The 23,351-nt window shown below is 37.4% G+C and overlaps 3 protein-coding genes across 3 annotated transcripts; 1 reads left to right on the plus strand and 2 right to left on the minus strand.

The window, feature by feature from the left end:
• Nucleotides 1–86: 86 nt before the first annotated feature.
• On the plus strand, nucleotides 87–1,554 carry LOC133521994 (rRNA methyltransferase 2, mitochondrial). Its single transcript, XM_061857161.1, has 3 exons — nucleotides 87–371; nucleotides 458–659; nucleotides 741–1,554. Exons 1-3 carry the CDS (start codon nucleotides 217–219, stop codon nucleotides 1,131–1,133), a joined length of 750 nt encoding a protein of 249 aa, XP_061713145.1. The 5' UTR covers nucleotides 87–216; the 3' UTR covers nucleotides 1,134–1,554.
• LOC133521993 (uncharacterized) lies at nucleotides 1,547–7,905 on the minus strand. The gene is made up of 4 exons (XM_061857160.1): nucleotides 7,649–7,905; nucleotides 7,286–7,496; nucleotides 3,807–4,022; nucleotides 1,547–3,000 (listed from the first exon to the last, which is right to left on the minus strand). The coding sequence occupies exons 1-4, from the start codon at nucleotides 7,763–7,765 to the stop codon at nucleotides 2,786–2,788; spliced, it is 759 nt and encodes a 252-aa protein (XP_061713144.1). The 5' UTR covers nucleotides 7,766–7,905; the 3' UTR covers nucleotides 1,547–2,785.
• An 819-nt stretch (nucleotides 7,906–8,724) lies between these two features.
• Nucleotides 8,725–23,125, minus strand: LOC133521992 (ras-related protein Rab-40C). The gene is made up of 5 exons (XM_061857159.1): nucleotides 22,622–23,125; nucleotides 20,540–20,677; nucleotides 17,810–18,003; nucleotides 14,802–15,024; nucleotides 8,725–14,077 (listed from the first exon to the last, which is right to left on the minus strand). The coding sequence occupies exons 1-5, from the start codon at nucleotides 22,722–22,724 to the stop codon at nucleotides 13,869–13,871; spliced, it is 867 nt and encodes a 288-aa protein (XP_061713143.1). The 5' UTR covers nucleotides 22,725–23,125; the 3' UTR covers nucleotides 8,725–13,868.
• Nucleotides 23,126–23,351: the final 226 nt, after the last annotated feature.

A 23,351-nucleotide genomic window follows, 5' to 3' on the forward strand; every position in this document is an offset into this window, starting at 1 on the left:
TTTTTTTAGGCATAAGCCTCCCGTTGTATCATTATTATTTTCCGTAAGCGTTTTAAAAACTGCTTTGAATAATAATTTTGACAGCTACCGTTTGACGTTTGAGTACTCGTTCAATATTTATTGTATTGATAGAGGAATGGGCTGAATTGTAGTTTATTCTTGCTATTCTTCCAATTTAAATATAAAGTTAAGAAAAACTACGACTATTAATATACAATGTGGACATCGCGCTCAATTGCGCAGTCTTGTTTAAGCTACACCAGAATGTGCTTTTTAGTAAATTGTCTAAAGCGATTCAAGAGCTCTCAACAGTGGCTAAGTCGTCAAAGAGTTGACCCTTATGTTGAAAAGGCAAAAATATATAACTATAGGTATGCATTTTATTCCAGTACATTGTTTAACATATGTAGTGTGTTTTAATGTAATTATATCATTGCTATATTTGTGTATATTACAGATGTCGCAGTGCATTCAAACTTCTAGAAATGAACGAAAAGACGAACATACTAACACCAGGACTTACGGTTATTGACCTAGGAGCTTCACCGGGCTCATGGACCCAAGTAGCAGTGCAAAAAACGAATGCTGATGGAGCAGACCCCAAAAAACCTAAAGGGACAGTGCTGGCCATTGACAAATTACAATTATTTCCTATTGCGGTATGTTACTAATTACATACTTAATTGATTTATAATGACCTACCATTAACATGCCAACTGATCTTGTAATCTTTGTTTCAGGGAGCAACAATATTGAATAACATGGATTTTTCTACAATTGAGGCACATGACAAAGTGATAAAGTCTCTAGGGGATAAGAAAGTAGATCTGGTTCTGTCAGACATGGCCCCTAGCGCCACTGGTGTGCGGGAGCTGGACAAGGACCGCATCATAGGGCTCTGCTACATGGCTATAAGGTTTGCAGCTCTAGTCACCAAGATTGATGGCAACTTATTAATTAAAGTATGGGATGGAAAAGAAGTGCCAATTTTAGAAATGGATTTGGAAAGATTTTACAGGAGTATCAAAATTTTAAAGCCAAATGCCAGCAGGTCAGAATCGTCAGAAAAATTTATTCTTGCAAGAGGATTCAAGGGTATTCAGAGGCCCTTGGAGAATGGCCGATGGGGGTAGCATGTACGTGAATATAGAAGCTGTGTCGCTACAAATAATATGTCTTCCAGATGCAATCGAGGACTAAGTTAGTCTTTGTATTTAGGCAACCATTCAATTCAGATTTTTTTGCCCTCTACAAGGCAGAGGAAAAAATTGCAATGGATGGAATAATTCCATGGTTTAACCCCATTGGTCTTGCTACTGGTAGATTCTTAAATAAATGTATGGGACAAATGGGAATTTGTTGCCCTTGTATAAGTCTAGCTTTGTTCTCAAATGTATATAATGATGTTTATTTTATTATAAGCACAAATAATTGACTTTTGTAATAGTACAATTATAGATAAAGTGATATACTCATAGTACTTAACCATTAGTCATGATGTTGCCATCTATACAAAGTTTATGATTAATTCAAATAAAACACTTGATTACAAAAGATTGTTCTTTACTTTCACATAGCATAATTTCAAAAGCTTGATTTATGACTGCTAAACATAATCATATTTTATATAATATGTATTGTAAGCGTTTTTAATATCATTGTATTTACTAAAGAACACCTTTATCTTATAATAAAATTATAATATATTTTTCACCTTAAACATTTGATTTGCTTTTAACTTGTTTTTTGTACCATTGCAATTAAATATAACTTATCATTTATTAATTGCACTCTATAATTAAAATATCACAATAAATAATGATAGTACTAAGTATCATTGACTCTAAGCATGTCTACTTAATGCACTAGTAATTGGACGTAAATAAAGGTACCTATAGTTGAAATTTCTGGGATAAACATAAATTTCAAAAGTATCCGTTTATTAATTCATCGTGCCCACATGGTTAGGTTAAAGATTGTTTATCCCAAGTAATTTCGACCATAAAGCTGGTGTATATGTAATATTTTAGTATTGCTTTTTCTTATATCAGAAACCTTTCACCAGTCATTTAAAGTGTAATCTTATTTCTTTAAGCAAAAAATTAGCTAGAAAACTTCTAAAAAAGCTGATGCTTCAATTTACTTCTACATATACATATAGTTGTATAGTGTATACAGGACTACAGCGCTATAACCGCGAAAATCGAAGTTCGTCAATTGCGGGCATTTTTCTCTGTCACTCTAATTACGTCTTACTTAGAGTAAAAGAGAAAGATCCCCGCAATTTGCGAATTTCGATTTCGTGGTAGGCCCCCAGGTACATGTTTATGGTAATAAAGGACTGGATTTAGAGCCAGATGAGATTAGGCGTGTCTTATATTTTATAATACTTAGTTGCATCAGCCGTTAACGTACTAGCGTAATAATCATTAATAATTATATAGCGTGATATTGCTAAGAGTAAGGACTAAGTTTTTGGATAAGCACAGAAGGTTCAAATTTCAACAGAGTTCATCCCTTTTTTTAATACGTATTATTTTAATACGTATTAATCAAGTTGTAATCTTTTCTAAATGGGACAGAGTCGCATATTTTCCTTTCAATTTTAAATTAACACAATTAACTTTTTATTTGGATGAGTTATGAGATTACCCAGTATTTACACTGAGCATCTGTCATAGGCGATATCCGCGCCCGATTCAACCTTCATCAAACCCTCTCTGAACAATAAAAGACTGTTTGACAGCATAATTTATGCGATTACCACACTGTACGGATCGCCGCCTTAAACGAAGTGCGTCCTTGTGTTGGTGAGCTTGTTGAGCTGCGCGGCCGACAGCAGGCTGGAGTGCGCCGCGTGGTCGAGTAGCAACAGGCGTTCGCCGCGCTCGTCGCTGGCGGCGCGCGCGGCTCGGCAGCGCCCACCCGTCTCCAGGGCGAAGCTCGACACCGCGCAGATCGCGTAGATGAATGTCAGGACGAAGAGGGCGCAGCCGAAATCTAGAACGAATATAAACATGGAGTTTATTATGATCGTATTTATGCTTTAGACGACTGCTTAACTTCAAATTCAAAACGATAGGTAATTTAGACTATATGTACCTATCGGCCTGATAGCTAGCGCAGGCAATTACCTACATTAAAAGCATAATAAAGGCGCCTTAGATTGGGTAAAGTTCCATTTAATGAGCGTAAAGCGTTACGAGTATCTAGTGAGCGTTTGCCGGGTTAACAATAGTTTACTTTTAATAGTTTTCATACGCACAAACGTAAATCCAAAAATAATAAATAGAGCTATCTGAAACAATGATGGGGACACGCGATGTTGTATGGTGATTGTAGGTCTTTTAAAACCTGACCAGTAATATATGATCATGCGCCATATTGCGCTACTAAATTTTTCATACTAAACTGAACTGTCACCCTATGACATGAAAATAACAGCGCCCTCTTGACAAGGATCATATATTTCTGGTCGGGCTTTATATGTTACTCAGTTTCACTGAAAAAAATAGATAGGCGAACTGGTTTTGTAACTTTACTAAATAACTAAACTACGGTTATAAGAAAATAAACTTTGCATAAATTTACAAACTTATTTTGTAGTGTATACCCAGTACCTGAACACTGATAGCCAAACACGGTTTTGTAACATATAACACATAGTTCGCAAGTCCCAATTTTTGTGTAAACAGTAACCAAAATTTTGTTACAGTTATGCAAACATTTCTTTCAGTGTTCTCCAGCTAATTATAGTAAGTATTAGTACTACTAGGATAGTACGAAGATATAATTCGGCTACTTACGGTAGAGGTTATGTCCGCCAAACAAGTTGACAACGCAGGGGTATCCGTCGCCCACAATAATAGCAGCCAGCAGCAACACCACGCCTACGCAAGCGGCCAGGATCCACGGTAACACGTACTCTCGCCGGTACTTCACGGCGCCGTGCAGCAGCGAGATGCAGCACATGAGGTAGATGGATGTGAGGATCGTGCTCGTGTACAGGAATATTACTGTCACTGGAACACGAAAATTTCAACTGGATAGCAGCTAGTGTTGGCCAAAACGTTAATGCAATTAAAAAATATTGGCCATTATCCATTATAAATTGAACCGTAAACTGTAACCGTCCGTTACGGTTACGTTTTAATTTATAATGGTTAATTGCAATTAACGTTCGGCCAACACTGCTGGATAGTTTTATTGCCATTATTTCAAATAAATTACTAGTTAAACTGCTGCCTTGTTTTGTTTTTGAAGAGGTTTTATATTTGAATTTCAAAGCGGTGGTGGCCGAGTGGATATGATGTCCGACTTTCAATCCGGAGGTCGCGGGTTCAAATCCTGGCTCGTACCAATGAGTTTTTCAGAACTTATGTACGAAATATATATCATTTGATATTTACCAGTTTTACCACTAGCTTTTCGGTGAAGGAAAACATCGTGAGGAAACCTGCATACATCTGCGAAGAAATTTAAAGGTGTATGTGAAGTCCCCAATCCGCATTGGGCTAGCGTGAGGACTATAGACCGAGCCCTCTGGCGCATGAGAGGAGGCCTGTGCCCAGCAGTGGGACGTATATAGGCTGAATTATTATATATATTTATATTCGAATTTATTTTGAGTGTGCTTACAGGCACATACATTTATAATAGTTACTTAAAGTAAAAAATAAAAAAAAACGGCCAAGCACGAGTTCGTTTTACTCGCGCACCCAGGGTTCCGTGCAAACTTTGAATTATCTCGTGTAACTATAAAGGCGAAAGACTTTTAATCAAAAGTACCTTTACTAATTGGCTACTTGACTGTTTTTAGGGTTCCGTAGTCAACTAGGAACCCTTATAATTTCGCCATGTCCGTCTGTCTGTCTGTCTGTCTGTCCGAGGCTTTGCTCCGTGGTCGTTAGTAGAAAGCTGAAATTCGGCATGGATATATAAATCAATAAAGCCGACAAAGTCGTACAATAAAATTCCACTGTTTCATAATGTATGGCTCATTTTCTATCCATTTAACTAAATTTTGTTATAATATTCAACATGTGTCAAGTACCCAATTATAATTGAGTAAAGCGTCATCTATCGGCAAATTGTCTAATTTGCGTGATGTAATGCACGTATGTTGGTTTTTCGACGATAATTCTCTATCATGTGAACCAATTCCAAAAATTGTTCTGTTATTTGAAAAAAGGTGTTTTTAATGTAAACTCGTAGAAATTTCAAGCGTAAGTGTAAACATACATAAAGTTGGTTAAATTGCAAACTAAAATCGGAAACGTTTTTTATTAATTAAAAAAAAGTTATCAAGATAGAAGTCTGATTATATTTTTCCTATATAGTAATATTAATAATATTAATTAGTAATATTAATATTGTGTAAAAAAATCATATTTTTTCTTCGGTATCTTCGGAGATAAGGGGTGGAGGGGGGAAATGATACTTCATAAATCAATTTGTTCCACTGCTAAAAATAGTAAAAAATTGTTTTGGAATGGTCAATTTGAGCTCTTTCAAATACCCCACTTGATCTAGTCAGTAAATTTTGAAATTTTGCCCCCCCTCTTCATATTGGGCATTTTCTATAGTTATTAAAAATAAAAATAATACTTTCAATATGTCTGGGTTAGCGTTGCTCATAACTATTTCAAATCGATAGCTTAAGTGGTTCTCGAGATATTTAGCGATGTGACAGACAGACAGACGGATGGACGGACGGACGGACAGAGTCGCACCATAAGGGTTCCTTTTGTACCTTTTTGGTACGGAACCCTAAAAAATGACTTAAATGTTTGTTTCAAATGTATAATTACTTATTTAATGAACGTTATATAGGTATATTAGGTTTTATCAAAAATAATTTGAAATAGAGGTGGATTGTCAACGAAAACTTTGTAGCCACAGTAAATTTACTGCCACCTTTCGACACATAATTATAAGCTTTTAGAACGCCATTTGACTTTAATCCTTATTCTTTTACAGATAGGTATGTGTTAAATATCAAAAAGTGGTGCCATCTAATAGATCAAAGTTATGGCAGCATCGTTTCGAGCGATGGCGCCATAACCTTTAGGTTGTGCCCGGTAAGATGGCGCCACTTTTTGATGTTTAACACATCAATGAAAGAATAAGGATCAAAGTCAGATGGCGTTCTAAAAGTTTTAATCATGTGTCGAAACATGGTTGATCGATAGTAATTAACCATATATAAGCTAATTTCGACGATATTGATACACATAGACCTGGTCGAGCGGTACCTTGAGCGCAGATGCTAGTTAGCGCTAGTGATCTGCGTTCGAGCCCCGTTGGGCTGGTTATGTTTTGTATTTTTTATTTTCTTTTTTTTTTTTTTTCTTGTTTTTGTGTCAGTCACAAAATAATTAGATGCGTTATTCACTTAGCTTTGCATTTTGCACAAAATTAATAATGTGGAAAATAAATACAATGAACTATGTATCTTGTATGTAACTAAAATGTTTTTTTTTAATGTTAGCCTACGCAATAGTCTGGCTGGTGACATCAACATTCTTAACTGAGCTTTAATGAACCGTATATCTTTGCAATAAAGTTTTCGAATAGTCAATTAATTTGACAGCGAACAATAATAAATAAATAGGTAAAGGCTAATTTCGCCACAACTAATACGCATATCCTGGTCGAGTGGTTGTTTCTATGCAGCCGCTGGTTAATGCGCGCCAACCAGCGGTCTGCCTTTAAACCCACTCGGTCGAGTATGTTTTGCATTTTTTTTTAATAATGTATTTTTTTCCTTTTTTATACGTTAGTTTTTTGTGTATTAAATCATTTTTAATGCAGCCTCAAAGGTAATTAGTTAAGTTGTTATTTCGATAGCTTTCCCTGTCGGGTATGTTTTTCATTATTTTTTTATATTGCATTTTTGACTTTTTCTAACGTTAGTTTTTTGTGTATTTATTCATTTTTAATGCAGCCTCAAAGGTAATTAGTTACGTAATTATTTCGATAGCTTTGCAGATCATCAATTTGGCTCAGAAAGTTGCCTTGGTTTTAGCAGTGAGCAGGTCATTCGATATAATAATTGTAATATTAGTTATGCAGTCAACTTCTTACTCCCTAATAAATGTAATACTCGTACCCACGAGGTTGCGCAAGATAGGTACCGTATGGAGAAATAGAGCTTTAATTGGGCTAGTAACGTGCGTGTGTTATCCCTGGAACTACAAGCGTCCCGTAACTCATAACATAACCATCAGACACTTGTTTATTCACTGATATGGCACAAACATTTTCATATTGTTATCATAAGTACCTGAAGCCAGATGTTGCGCTTTAGCGAACCTCCTTTGGTTGTTCGTGCTCATGACTTCACCCTCGTGGAACGTGAGCTGCTGGTCGTACGTCACCTCAAAGAAACCTCGTCTCTCTGCATCGTCTTCCATGTCGTTGTGAAGCATTGACAACATCTCGCCGACATGAGAAATGCCAACTAATAAAATAATTAAAACGAAAGACGAAAGCGCCTGAAAAAAATAATAGCAATGTCACTTGTGAAGTATTTCTTATCTTAATGCTATTTTATTTCTAACGGTAAACCTCAGCCTACATAACATAATCCTGATTCATGATAAATAATGTAATTATTGTGATAGGTAAAGGTTTGTTATTTACTCACGATTTGGTGGACGGCGATAAGAATTGTGCCTTGACGCAAATTAAAAACATACAAAAAATTGTTTAAGCGAATCATCATTTTGTGCGACAGTTTACATTGCTTGGTTCTATCAAACATTTGTGATTTTTATATGTCTAGTCTAACGCATTTCCACTACGAAATAACATTGTTTAGTTCATCCTACTGTCAAGTTACGTCTAATACGCGCCAGGGCGCATGTTGTTTTCTATTGATTATTTTTTGTCGTTCCGTGCGTAATTTCACGCAGGTCTTGTACAGTAATGAGGGAACCACGGTGACCGTTCGACGTTTCTTTGTAAGGCCTTGTTTTGGGTTACCAGACTAAACGATTTGTTAAAAAATTCCTAGCTACACGAAAAAAATATAACTAGGCTAGAACTTAAAATTCTTAAAAATATAATGTACTTAGTTATAGTAACGTAATTGAAAGATAGGTAAATGGTATTTGCCTGAACATGACTAGCGCGTATATTTACATGTGTTCAGTTATTTGCAGCGGAGTTTTGAACATGTTAAGTCCTATTCAATCGTATCGTATGTGACCCATTTTTAATATATTTAACACGTCTGTGTCTCACGGAAGTTTTAAATCCTCTTCAGTACCGCTAGTATGAAATGTACATGGGGTACTTTTAGTCAGTGGAAAACTGATCCTGTTATACGCTGTGTTGTGTCACAGAGAGCAGTACCCCTAGTGTAAATAAATTCGATTTCCAAACGTGACGTACGCGTTTGCGTTTAGTCTCATTTTGTATAGGATTTTGAAAGAGCGCGCCAAGCAGGACGTTTTGGAAACTCAAAATCCTATACAAAATGAGACTTAACGCAAACGCGTTCGTCACGTTATGATGTCGATCAAAGTTACACTAGGGGTACAGAAATACCTGCAACATAATTATTATAATAACTTTCAGGGTAGGTAAGCTTCATGACCACATTAAATCGCCCACAGTTCCTTGATAATTAACTGTAATATAGTATATGTATATGTACTGCTACTTGCTTCGGAAGTACAATTAAACTGTAATAGTCAGGTATAAAATGAGTACACAAAGTAATTATTATAAATTAAATTTATTTCACAACTTACAATAGTAGTGATAATGACTGCAGCAATCTAACCCAAACTTTCAGCTGGCATTAGTGTATGTATTTGGATTAAGTTTATCAACTAAAACAATCACAAGTGAAAAATGAAAATAACTCATAATGTCGAAACAATATTTACAAAAGTTAGTTATTTTCGTCAACAGTTATAATTTAGTAAAATAATTTACAAATTCGTCGCTTTGGACGCGTCACAACTTGTCAAAATGTACTGAAAGCTGGCCAAAGTAGGTCCTTATTTACAAGTACGTACTTTGTAATCCCATTTGATTATTCATTTTCATTATTTTCAACATATACACATTTTGTAATGCATGTTTACTTTTCGCTTGATAACTGTTTCACCGCATTTAAACCCCTATAGCTAAACCCCTTAGGGGTAAGGGGTGCAAACTGTATTCTTTTGCTGACTGCCCTTGGCACAACTTTCAGTAGCAAGATTATCATGCAACAAGTATTACGTAGTTACAATAATTTAGAAATGTATTCTTGGGGCTTCTACGCAGAGCGAACCACAAACTGACCAATCACGTCTTTTTAAATGACACATATTCATCTTAGAACAATACTTAGAGAAAGATGGATGCCAGATGTTTAAGCGATGCCGGATTAGCACAGGGGCCCATTTCTCGAACCGTATTAGTCTAATATTATTAGTGTGTTGCATACGATTTGACAGTTCGTGGACTAATAATATTAGTCTAATACCGTTCGAGAAATGGGCCCCAGGACTGTCGCGACAGTACTCGCGAGATAGGCTACCCGTCCGTCCCTAGTAAATACAGTAAGAAAAAGACGGGTAGTCTATATTGTTGGCAGTTAGACCAACCAAGATATCGATCCGATTAAATTCCCGATATTTTTTCATAATGATCTAAAAGTATCGAATTGGGATGATTACTTGTTATCGTCGTCAATTCTTTGTCAGGTAAAGCTCTGGTTTCCTAGGATACCGGTGATGTCATATAGAACGTTGTCTATGTAAACAAACTGGCGCGGTTTCCTAGAGGGCGCTGATTGAAGGATCATTATTTTTGCGTTCGTAATATTACGGACGTTATATGACGGCACCGCTATCCTAGGAAACCAGAGCTTAAGTGTATATAGGTTATATGTTACATTTAGTTACTAACGAATGGTTCGGTTTTATAGGGACGGAGAACCAAATGTATTGATTGACACACTTCCAACTTCTTAGTGGGTTCGTGGCTATGTGCTCGATATGAAACATTTAAATGCAAAAACTAATAGCTGTCACATACTAAAACATACACAACCATATTTTAGCTTATTTCCAAAATACGAGAATCCCAAAATAGCAATTAATATAGCTTCACAAAGTATTTTTGATGATGTTCAAAAACTAAATATTTTCCTTAGTTTCTCTAGTACAAAATAATTAACTTACTTGATAATTGTATGGTCTGTTAATTACTGCATGGATTTTCATTTACGGTATTGCAATTGCAACGTTTTGGAAACAAGCTTTCTAGATAATGTACAGAAAAGTGACACATTTTATGCGAAAAGTTTTAACCTCCTAAATAATAAGACCCTAACATAGTAAACAAGTTATCTGAAAATAGCCATATGTTGTTGGAATTTAGGTAGAACTTTTGGTATACGATGAATTCCTCAAATTGTTAAATATTTACAAGTGTTTACATAATATGTGACCTTACTCTACTTATTAATAGTGGACAATAAGTGACTTTAATTATAGGGGTAGCCCACAATGATACACTAAATGGTTATAAAAATAAGGACATTGTACTCTAGTGGTTGGAATTTACGTTCATATTTAAACGACAATCTGTAGAGAAACGGAATTATTTCGACATTGCAATGTAGTCATTTCAAGCAGTGGTGGTTCCAGGATTTTAGGGGGGGGGGGAGAAGCTTGATCCTAATGAGGTAAGGACCTAAAAAAAATATGAAGGGACGTGCTTTGGGGTCGCGTTTGCGCCTCTTAGCCACCCCATCCACCCTTGATTTCAAGGATTTAGGTAGTTAATTTAACAAATCTAAATGACCCCGTTATATCGGAATTAGACTTTGAACGAGAAAAATTTAGACATTGCTGTGTTTGCGGTGGTACTGTACTATGTACGGTTGCATCGAACCGAGTAACAAACTTACGAATGCATTACAGTATGCACTAGTATATGCATACGTACTGTAGCTAAGCATGAGCAAGAACCTGAGTTGGATACATAGCTTTCATTAATATTAACTACATAAAATGGGAAAATACAGGGTAACTAGTCCTCTTCCAGTAAATATCGCCTTTCATGGCGCGATGTCATGGCAAAGTTAAGCGCGCGGTGTTTTTTGCGTTTGCCGCACACCATTTACCATCAGATAATCTAATAACCATACTGTTTTACGTGGTAATAAACGCCGCGGTAAGCGCATTGTCATTTTTCTTACATTCCGTTGATCGCATGCGTTCAACGCTGCGTTTGTCGCAAAAAAAATAACCGCGCGCATTACGGAAAGGTTAGGTTATGACGAGATAAGTGTTACGGACTATCCACGAGCGTAGTTAAGCCATTACTCTACCTTTCTCAGTAATAGAGTTGAAAACAGTACAAGCACACTCAGGTTGGGCTTTGGTGGTGCCAATTATGACATTGGTAATGTTGGTCGGTATATTTTTAGTTATGGGACATTGCGAAAATGTGCTTGAAATGGGCAATCGATGGCACTGAATCCAACATATAGTTCGTTCGCATTAAGAATGCAGTAAAATCATCATTGTCCGCCGGCTTAGCGATGCTCGTAACTCGCGGTGGTAGCGCGTCAATTGGTGGCATCGCTAAAATATAAACTAAAAAACCTTGGGCTCTCAGACGAAGAACTAACTGACAGGTAGGATAGATAGTGGATGGGTTATTTTATATTTATTTATATATAGTTTAAAGTATGTAATAATATATAATTATTTTAAGTAGTTATTTTTATTACTCCTTTAGGTATAGGTTAACTGGATGAGATCCTTTTAGGAATAAGTTCGCCTTTGTACTACACATTTATGTAATCAATATTTCTTTTTTTCTCGTACAATAAAGTGTTTACTTACTTACTTATTTATCAACGAACAATAATGATTTAACTGCATTCTTAACGCGAACGAACTATAACTTCATCTGAACTACCATAAGTCTAAGAGAGGCGCTACTGTGGGAGGTATCAGAACAGGTGCCGTACAGTATATTCACATATATCTATAATAACGTTACCTATATTCACATTATGACCTTTTAAGTAACAATACCTTAATCTAGTCTAAAACTAGTCACAAATCCGTTGTCAGTACAGCCTGTATTTTGTGTTAGGATCATCGACTATTCTATTGTAGGGCGTTAATACTATCAAATACAATCGGAACGATAATTACTGTGATGTTTACATTTACGTTATTAATAATAAACATTTAATATTAAATTGTTGGCAGTTAGGAAAATTTTATTTAAAAATATGATATTTTTGACGGGCGTTTCGACATCTTCCCTATAAGCGACACAGGAAAAATGTGTTCTAATCGTGGCTTCACACTGAGATTAACAATAATAATTATAGTCAATTTGTTTTAACTAAAGCTAGAACCCCGACCTCTTGGCATTATCAATGAGTTACATTACATGGAAAAAACTGTCTATACAAATAATATGACAAATGGAATTAAATTTGATTTTATTACAAAAAATTACACAGACCAACTTTCAACCTATGAAGACGATATTTTGTATGCCCATTGTAACTTCAGTGGCAATGCAGAGATTAATTAATGACATAAATCTTGCACTTTATGTAATGCTGTCTCAAGATGGTATGTTATTTGGAAATTGTTGAGCTACGACAAACAAGATAAACGTCCACAGCTACGCGCGGGACGCATAAGATACTAACAGCAATTATGCACAGTATTCGTAAATACGAAACAAACAAAACTTTTTACTAAATATTTGTTTTAGTGTCTAGTTTTCCAAACAAGTTAACATATTCACTGAGAGCGACTCGCTCAGCAGGGTTTCGGTTTGAAGGTGCTTTTTGCTACAACGCGGGAAAACGCGTTATTGGCTATAAGCGTAGCGTGTAACTGGTAGTGAATGCGTTAATATGGTACTCTGATAGTGCCAAGATGAATAAAACTTTAGAACTAATCGTCTCCCTTTTGTCGCTTTTAGGTCTTGCGTACAATGTTAGGGAATGCCCCCGGTTCTGAGTTTGTATGGCGAGAACCGGGGATTTCCGGTTTCGGTACTGTATTTGTATAGTAAACCAGTACCGGGAGCATTCCTTTACACATACTCCACACATACACACAGAAGGTGCAGGAGTGAAGCTCTTCTTGTCTGAGTCAGACAGGAAGAGACAGTCTGACTGTGTCAGAGCGACGTACAGTCAGCGTCAAATACTTCGTAGCAGTCAAAGTGGCCAAATAGTTCGGTACACCATACTAAATATATGGTGTACCAAACTATTTGGCTACTTTGACTGCTACGAAGTATTTGACGCTGACTGTACGTATACAAATACGTGAATTCTAGCCCTACGACGGTCTCGGCAATACATTTTATACGCCGGTCTTCACCATATTGACCTTAACTTACTGCATGCAATAAAAAATATTTGTTGAAATTCGAACTTCAATACCTGTCAATAGCGTCGAATATAATATCCAACATAATGACTTCGTATGCGGTTAATTTCCTAGCTGACATCGGGCGCGTGTGAAGTCGGTTAGAGGCCGGGGCAGACAGAGTAGAGCTAAGTGCTAACCGCAGGCAGCCTCACACGACGGAGCAGGAGTTGCGGCCGCTGCAGTTGAGGCGCGGGTGCGGGTGCTTGGCGGCGCGCGCGCGGCTCAGACGACGGAGCAGGAGTTGCGGCCGCTGCAGTTGAGGCGCGGGTGCGGGTGCTTGGCGGCGCGCGCGCGGCTCAGACGACGGAGCAGGAGTTGCGGCCGCTGCAGTTGAGGCGCGGGTGCGGGTGCTTGGCGGCGCGCGCGCGGCTCAGACGACGGAGCAGGAGTTGCGGCCGCTGCAGTTGAGGCGCGGGTGCGGGTGCTTGGCGGCGCGCGCGCGGCTCAGACGACGGAGCAGGAGTTGCGGCCGCTGCAGTTGAGGCGCGGGTGCGGGTGCTTGGCGGCGCGCGCGCGCAGGCGGCGCGGCGCGGCCGAGATGGCGTAGGACTTGAGGTGCGACTTCAGCGTCGCGGGCAGCGGCAGCCGCTCCAGCCCGTACACCGACGTGCGCGCCACGATGGCGCGGCAGCACAGCTCTTGCAGGCTCAGCACTGCGGGCGGACATGCTCAAATACAAATATGTACATATACACTGAGCAAAATTGCATGGAGAAATTATGAATGAAGTCATTGATAAAATCGCCATGCAGTTTTACGGTCGATGGTACAGTGGTTATAACCAATGATTCAATGTATTAAATGTGTAGTCTTTGACAAATCCGTGCTTGAAAGCCGATAGCGCTATTCGCTCTGAGCATGACTGTGGCGCCGCTCTAGTGGGTGTGGGACATATGGCTTATTGGAGAGTTAGCAGCTACCAAATATTATAAAGATGTCGTCCCGCGGAAGTTCATATATCACCACATCGGCCCCATTCCTGCATTAGTATCGCTTGTATTTCCCCCGCCACCAAATTCGCACATAGGTAATACGGCTCGGTAAACGATATTTCGCCATACTGCGATATTTTCTTCACCTATCAAACGTGGGAGCAAAATTTTTTCCTTGACTTGCACGTTTCTTATCGAATCACTCATTATTACAGTCAGACAGTTCAATGGTATTTATATTCGTTACAAAAGAAATTTAAATCACAAATAAAATAAAATAAACATGCGTAATCGAAATTCCCGTAAGTCTGCTATTAACAACAGGATCAAAGAATTAGCATTGAATTTAATATTTATTTGAAAACTTCGACAGCGTTTACAAGAAATAACAGTATATATTTACATGTAACATTAGAAATAACAGAGTGTAAAAAAATTCTCGTACCTTTATTGCTCCTCCAGAGTCGCTCCATACCGTTCCGATGCAGCGCCATCCGCGACAGCTCGCAGAAGCTCTCGCGAATGTTGAAGTCGCACAGCGGGCTCACTTCGAAGAACGCCATGTGGTTCTTGGCGGCGTACATCTCGGCGTCGCGCTCTTGCACTTGCCGCTTGAACGCGAGGTGTAGGCGGTTGCCGACTAGCACTTTGGGCACGCCGGGCGCGTGCTGTAAACCAATATCTTTTGTTGTAATTACCCTATTATTCATATGAATCTATAGCATGAAAACGTGAATTGCAAAATTATAACAACATTTTTACTGATTTTTTTAATAGTTAAATCACGGCGTTACAAGTGATGTTTGAGATAATGCGATTAGAATAAGAGTTAAAAACAAAAACACTCAAGATAAGGGAGATGAAGGTAAACAAAAGAAGTACCTAAAAAGATACCTATAATTTAAATTCTTGGCACTAACTTAAACCCGAGAGTTCGACAGATTTTGTTTGGTTCAATTGGGATAGATAATTTAAATGGCGCCACATTAAATAAAATAATTCTCATTTCTGACCAGATGTACGGGATAATATGACAAAGTTTTAGATAAGTAGTATAAGAGCGCGACGAAAACTAAACTGATTATGTACGACAACACGAACGAGTGTTACACTACTACTTTGCGTTATGCGACGTTGCTAGAAGACAGATTGGTTATTTTTAATGTCTGTGTGCACTGTTTGGTCATTACTGATCTATTGTAGACCTTAAGTGATTGCACTCTTAATTATTGTATTTATAATGATAGTTGATAGCTTTAATAATAACAAGCACATCTGTTTGATAATAAAATGATGGGCTCAGTAATGTTAACGAAATAATAAGGGGTGGGTCAGTATAGGGTTGGTCCACAAAGTAATGTTTGGCATACTACACAGATAAAAAAGATATCTTAATTCAAAATGCAAAACTCTCTTGCGCACGGTTGCTTAAATAAAATAATAAATTGCTTAGTCCAATAAGTATGTCTTGAGTTAAAAACAACATATTTTTTTAAAGGAGAATAAAAATTATTTAGTTTTATCTTTACACATTTTTAAAGCGAATGGTAGTGATTTGAGTTAAGATATTAATTATTCACCGCAAGAAAAAAAAGTCTTCGCAAGAGATATAGCACGCTCTTAAAAAATGGTTTTATCTTGAGTAACTCTACCACAAACCAAAAATATTACCAAATTCCAAAGAAGAAGCACCAAAATTTTCCTTTGAGACTTTTAAGTTTTTAGGCAAGAGCGATTAATTCTTGGTTTGATGTTTTCAATATACAGTCAAGAGCTAAAGCTATTTTAAATAAGAAGCACCAAAACTTTGGTTTGAGACTTTTAAGTTTTTATACAAGAGCCATTAATTCTTGGTTTGATGTTTTCAACCTACAGTCAAGAGCCAAAGCTATTTCAAAGAAGAACCACCAAAATTTTCCTTTGACACTTTAAGTTTTTAGACAAGAGCGATAAATTCTTGGTTTGATGTTTTCAACCTACAGTCAAGAGCCAAACCTATTTCAAAGAAGAAGCACCAAAAGGATGCTTTGAGACTTACATTTTTACGCAAGAGCGATTAATTCTTGGTTTTATGTTGTCAATATACAGTCAAGAGCCAAAGCTATTTAAAAGAAAAAGAACCAAAACTTTGGTTTGAGACTTTTACATAAAATAGTATCAATAAATTTGATGAAGAGGACAACAGCGCTGGTGGCCTAGCGGTAAGAGCGTATGACTTGCAATCCGGAGGTCGCGGGTTCAAACCCCGGCTCGTATCAATGAGTTTTTGAAGGTATTGTTAGAAATATAATCATATTATCAACAAACGAGCAAATCGCAAATGTTTGAAACTCATTGTATTCGTAATCAAACTTGTGGAATGCGTGCGACAGCATTTCCCCGCGAATGCCAATTTACTTGTTGTTCCCGTATTATCACATTTATCACGGATGCTATTAATAGCTACTTCACAACAAGACCTAATTTAACGTCATTTAAATGAACATTGCGATTATAATGCATATTAAATAATATGAAATTTAAATGGTAGGTCTAATTTGAATACTAATTAACATTACTAATCCTTTCTAACCCGAGGCTCAAGAAATGCTAGATAATAGTGCAAAGAAGATAACAAGAGAGACAAAGAGAGAGATACTATTCTTCCAACTTCTTCGGGTAACACTGTCGAAGGACCACTTGTTGGTGATGTCGTACTTGAGCAGGATGCCCTGCGCGCCGCGGGTGTAAGACCGGATAATAGTGCAGGACCGACCCTGTTCCGAGGTGTCCCGTAGCTGGGCTCACTGAACACTTACCCTCTCTACTTCCTCTAGCACCAGTCAATACTGTTGAAGGACCACTTGTTGGTGATGTCGTACACGAGCAGAATGCCCTGTGCGCCGCGGGAGTAGGACCGGATGATAGTGCAGGACCGACCCTGTCCCGAGGTGTCCCGTAGCTGGGCTCACTGAACACTTACCCTCTCTACTTCCTCTAGCACCAGTCAATACTGTTGAAGGACCACTTGTTGGTGATGTCGTACACGAGCAGAATGCCCTGTGCGCCGCGGGAGTAGGACCGGATGATAGTGCAGGATCGACCCTGTCCCGAGGTGTCCCGTAGCTGGGCTCACTGAACACTTACCCTCTCTACTTCCTCTAGCACCAGTCAATACTGTTGAAGGACCACTTGTTGGTGATGTCGTACACGAGCAGAATGCCCTGTGCGCCGCGGGAGTAGGACCGGATGATAGTGCAGGACCGACCCTGTTCCGAGGTGACCCGTAGCTGGGCTCACTCAACACTTACCCTCTCTACTTCATGTAGCACCAGTCAATACTGTTGAAGGACCACTTGTTGGTGATGTCTTACACGAGCAGGATGCTCTGCGCGCCGCGGGAGTAGGACCGGATGATAGTGCAGACCCGCCCCGTCCTGAGGTGTCCCATAGCTGGGCTCACTCAACACTTACCCTCTCTACTTCCTCCAGCCACCGGTCAATACTGTCGAAGGACCACTTGTTGGTGATGTCGTACACGAGCAGGATGCCCTGCGCGCCGCGGGAGTAGGACCGGATGATCGTGCAGAACCGACCCTGTCCCGACGTGTCCCATAGCTGTAGCTTCACTCGCTTGCCATCAAGGAGAATCGTTGTTGTTTTGTATGCTGCAAAAATAGGGGACAATACTCAAAAAAAATTGCGATCGATTTAATTTACACTGCAGATCTAATGTTGCTATAAACTGAGCCTAAGCTACGAACAATGTTCGTGATTATCTCACGAATACTGGACTTTACTGGCACCCGAGTTTTAAGTTTTAAATCCTGGTAGAGCACCATATATAACAATAACAACTAACCTAATTACGTCTTTCAAATACAAACAATGGTGATGAGATTGTGACAGATTAGTCGCAATCTTATAAGGAATGAAACAATGCTATGTGTCACCTTCTGTTTGTTACCATACTGTGATCAAATTAAAGATTACCTAGGGTTATGTCAACTGCCTCAAATTAGTAATGTGAATAAAATAATAGTTTAAAAAACACTAGAAAAACACGGTTTTATAAATGCACGTAAAAACACGTCCATTACATGACCTTTCTCAAAAGTGCAAACACGACTATGATACGATATTCCATCATGGAATGCCAGTGCCTATCTTCCGGCTTCATCATCAGACTTTGAAACCTAATCGTGGTCAAAGTTCATTACAAGACTTTTCTAACAAATCCAAACACAGCCATGACACGATATTCCATCATGAAGTTCAAGTTCATATCTTCCGGCTCCATCATCAGATCAGTTCGACAGTACCATATTATTGTATTGTCATCAGAACTACATACAGTTGAAAAAATTTCATGACACTACGATCCTTGGAAGATGGTTAAATTAGTTACCTTAGATTCCATTACATAGTTAGTTACATACAGGTCGACCTAATAAAAGCGTGTTAAAAATAAATTAATAGTTTAATAAACACTAGTAAAACACGCTTATGATAGATATTCCATCATGGAATGCTAGTGCCTATCTTCCGGCTTCATCATCAGACCTTGAAACCTAATCGTGGTCAAAGTTCATTACAAGACTTTTCTAACAAATCCAAACACAGCTATGATACGATGTTCCATCATGAAGTTCCAGTTCATATCTTCCGGATCCATCATCAGATCAGTTTGACAGTACCATATTATTGTATAGTCATCAGAACTGCATATAGCTGCCAATTTTCATGACGCGACGATCCTTGGAAGATGGTTAAATTAGTTACCTTAGATTCCATTCTATAGTTAGTTACATACAGGTCGACCTAATAAAAACGTGTTAATTAAAGTGTTCTACCAAATCCCAACTAATATTATAAATGCGAAAGTGTGTCTGTCTGTTACCTCTTCATGCTTAAATCGCCGAACCGATTTAGTTAACATTTAGTATAGAAATACTTTGAATCTCGGGAAAGGTCATAGGATAGTTTTCATCCCGGATATCATCCCTTAAGAGGATGAAAATTACCCCGAAAGTGAGATAATTGATGATTGCCTTTACACTTTATCAAGGCGTTATAATTGTCTCTCGAATAAGGAATAGGGAATAATTGCATAGGGAATCAATAAAAACCAAATTGGATAAAAATGAAGCTACCCAATTTAAATTCCACGCAGAAAAGTTGCGGGGAAAAGCTAGTAATATAAATGCGAAAGTATATGAGTACATCTGTCTGTTACTTGTTCATGCTTAAATTGTTGATCCAATTTAGATCATCGCACACACCCCCATCGGCACACAAACCTCCTCAAGGTTTTGCCTACGATGGGTCTTGTATTAAAATCTAGACTAACTTGTTTGTTTATGCAATAAATAAAAAATAAAAAGATGAAATTTGGTACGGAGATAGTTTAAGACCCAAGAAAAGACATAGGATAGTTTTTATCAATTATCATCATACCATGCAGATGAAGTTGCAGAAGCTAGTCCAGCATTGGTCAGTTAACATGCTCACTTTGGGATGGAGTCAAAAGACCCCGTGAGAAGTATGCTTAACCCCGTGCAGCGGCATAGTATCACACGCGTGATATTAACTCAATTTGGGTTTTAGCAACTCAGTATCCGATGTGTGTTACCACCGATCAATACGGGTCAAATTGCTTTGCATCAATTTGTTATATGGTGGTCGTTCGACGGGTTAAAGACGAGTTACACTAATTACTGCAGCGAAGGTGTTAAGAGTATTGCTGTCAGTACATTACACCAGAAAATTACATTAAGAAAGTTTAAACATGCAGTAAAAAATCACATTTTGAGCTCTTAGACCACTGAAAATAACATTTGCGGCTGTTTGAGATTCTAAAAACTAGTGATTTCAACTGCGATTTGCTGGTTTTTTAAAGAGTTTTCCGACCCCTGGGTCAATGATATGTAATAAATTAATAATATGACGAAATAATTTGACGACCAGTCTGGCCTAGTGGGTACTGCCTATGAAGTAGATGGTCCCTGGTTCGAATCCCGGTAAGGGCATTTATTTGTGTGATGAACACAGATGTATTTATCTATATATATATATATATATATATATCATCGCCTAGTACCCATAGTACAACCTTTGCTTAATTTGGGCCTAGGTTGATGTGTAAGATTGTCCCCAAATATTTATTTATTTATTTATAAAAATATGATACATATAATAGCTTACCACTGCCACTACAAAATGGAGAATCTGCAGAACCATCCTCTAGGTCTTGTAGTATTTCCTGCTTGCCCACATCAGAGTCCCCCACCAGGAGCACTTTTAGAAGATAGTCGTAAGACTTGGGGGCTGCAGGCGGCCTCCCTATCAAACAGATAAACAAATAAACATGGTGTTTCTATGGTTTTCATACTCCTTTTATTAAGTTTAAGGGTGCATTCCTGAGCTTAAATTAAGTTACTTTCTCAATTAAGACATTGTGTTCTAATTAACTCCATTTTGGAGAAAATATTTAATTTTTTAAATAAGGCCCCTATGCACATGTAAGCTTGCCTTAGGGCTTGTTAACATATTGATTAGTGTTTTATGCATTTGCTACTAAACGCATGTACTATCTTGGACAATCTATGTTCAAAATGGTATTGATATGTCAAAGTTTTCAATTGTTTGGCTAAATTAAATAGCATGCACATGTTACAACAATGCTATATGCAGCATTTATTTACCATTCAGAAAAAAAACAATTTTTTTTTTATAAATAAACTATGCCATCTAGTTTCCTTAAATGTACTTAGCCATACCCTGAAGTAAACAGAGTTAAAAAAAACACAGAGTACAATTTTATTTATTTCATTTTTTATTAACTAGGTGACTATACCATCAAATTATTATTGCTATAATAAATTAATGATTCTAACCCTTTAGTGTCCAGTGATATCATATAATGTTGGCATAGAGATAATTTATTCCTCAGACATAAGTTTGGGTTATTTTTAAATTTTGATTAATACCAAAAAGGTTTTAGCATAATCATTAGAATTTTTTAAATATATGTATAATATCATGAACACAAAATGTTGCATAATAAAACAAAATAAAAACATGTAGTGTATATACAATTCAACCTCCGGCTATAAAATACAATTCAACTCTGACTTTATAAAAACCAGTTCAACAACTGAGGGAAGGTCAATCATTTGTAATCTATTTTTAGGGTTCCGTAGCCAAATGGCAAAAAACGGAACCCTTATAGATTCGTCATGTCCGTCTGTCTGTCCGATTTAATCTGTCAGTAAATTCATAATTGTTTCAGAGAAAATTAGTAAATGTTTTGAGATAAATTTGCTTAAGAGCCCATCAACATGCTCACTAGCACCACTGCTAAATAATTGTATTTGAATACATCATAATAAATAAAATAAATAAATATTATAGGACATTATTACACAAATTGACTAAGTCCCACAGTAAGCTCAATAAGGCTTGTGTTGAGAGTACTTAGACAACGATATATATAATATATAAATATTTATAAATACTTAAATACATAGAAAACACCCATGACTCGGGAACAAATATCCATGCTCATCACACGAATAAATGCCCTTACCAGGATTTGAACCCGGGACCATCAGCTTCGTAGGCAGGGTCACTACCCACTAGGCCAAACCAATCGTCGGTCGATAGTTTTTACGTTGCTTGATTCGTCAATCTATGCGTCCAAAGTGAAAACGGTCATTTTTGTTTTGAGTTCAGATATCAATGAATCCAGCAACATAGAAACTAGTTTTATGTATATGCCACTGCTAAATAATTGTGATAATTTAAATAATCACAATTATTTAGCAGTGGCACTAGTGAGCATGTTGATGGGCTCTTAAATCAAAATTATTGAGGCAAAATGTTTTCTTTATATGCAGAATTTATGAGGTGGGTAAAGATTTGAGGCTTGTACATTATGTTGTATCATCAACTTTATTAGGCACTGATATTTGTGATTAGTTTGAAAATATTTAGTAAATCCAGCATACAATAGATAGTGAAAGAGCCAAAGTAGCCAAATGTATTGCAACACCTCCTTATTTTTCTAGTAACAAAGATATGTTGCAATATAATATTTGGCCCTTTGGCTATAACTACCTATAAAACATTTCTAACGTTTTTTTATATTAATTGTATTCAAATATATTTATATATAGAGTAATTTACAAAATAGTAGTGAACCAAAACAACATCCTAGGACCTACTTTTGGCAACCAGGAAGTGCACTAGGTCCATTCAAACAACACTGATAATAGAAGTAAGTACCTGTCCTCTGATGATGCGAGCGAGGCAACGTCGTACTCCCATTCTGCGCGACCTGGCCCGTCGCCTGCTGTGGTGCTGCTACCATCCCTGTCGTCGTGAACATACTTCTGACACAAGCCTGATCTCCAGGTGGTCTTTACCACACGCAAATGTATACATAATACTGACGAATTAGTCCTTCGCGATATCCATCAAGGTCTATAACTTATAACACTAATAGTTAACCACTCCGAGCTGTCGATAAACACAAGAATTCACTTTTAGTTTCACATGCCAACCAAAATACGTATGTTCATTTATACAAGGTCGGCCCGATTAAAGTTTACGTTTTCACATAAATATGTACAGTTGTTTCCAGCGAATTCAATAACTGCTGTTAGACTGGGACATAATTGCTATTCCAATTATGTTTAATTGAGATTAGCGACACAAAAACAACCCAATATACGAGAAAAATATGACGATGAATGAATGAAAGATATTCGGAGTTTGCCACAGGTAATATATAAAAAAACAAGGTTATAAATTATGAAATTATTTATTAATGCACTTAATCGATTATTCCTAGACTCTCTTTATATTTCTTTATCATTAAGGCAATTCATTAATTTTCAATATCGAACAGGAGAAAAAAGAATACTATGTTTAATATCATTTCAAAAGTTTCGGTTCTTATCGATTTTTGCATCACTACAGCATTGAGACGTTTTTTATTGCGCTTATAAAAGAA

This window comes from Cydia pomonella, chromosome 10 (assembly GCF_033807575.1).
Source record: "Cydia pomonella isolate Wapato2018A chromosome 10, ilCydPomo1, whole genome shotgun sequence".
Classification (NCBI taxonomy): Eukaryota; Metazoa; Arthropoda; class Insecta; order Lepidoptera; family Tortricidae; genus Cydia; species Cydia pomonella.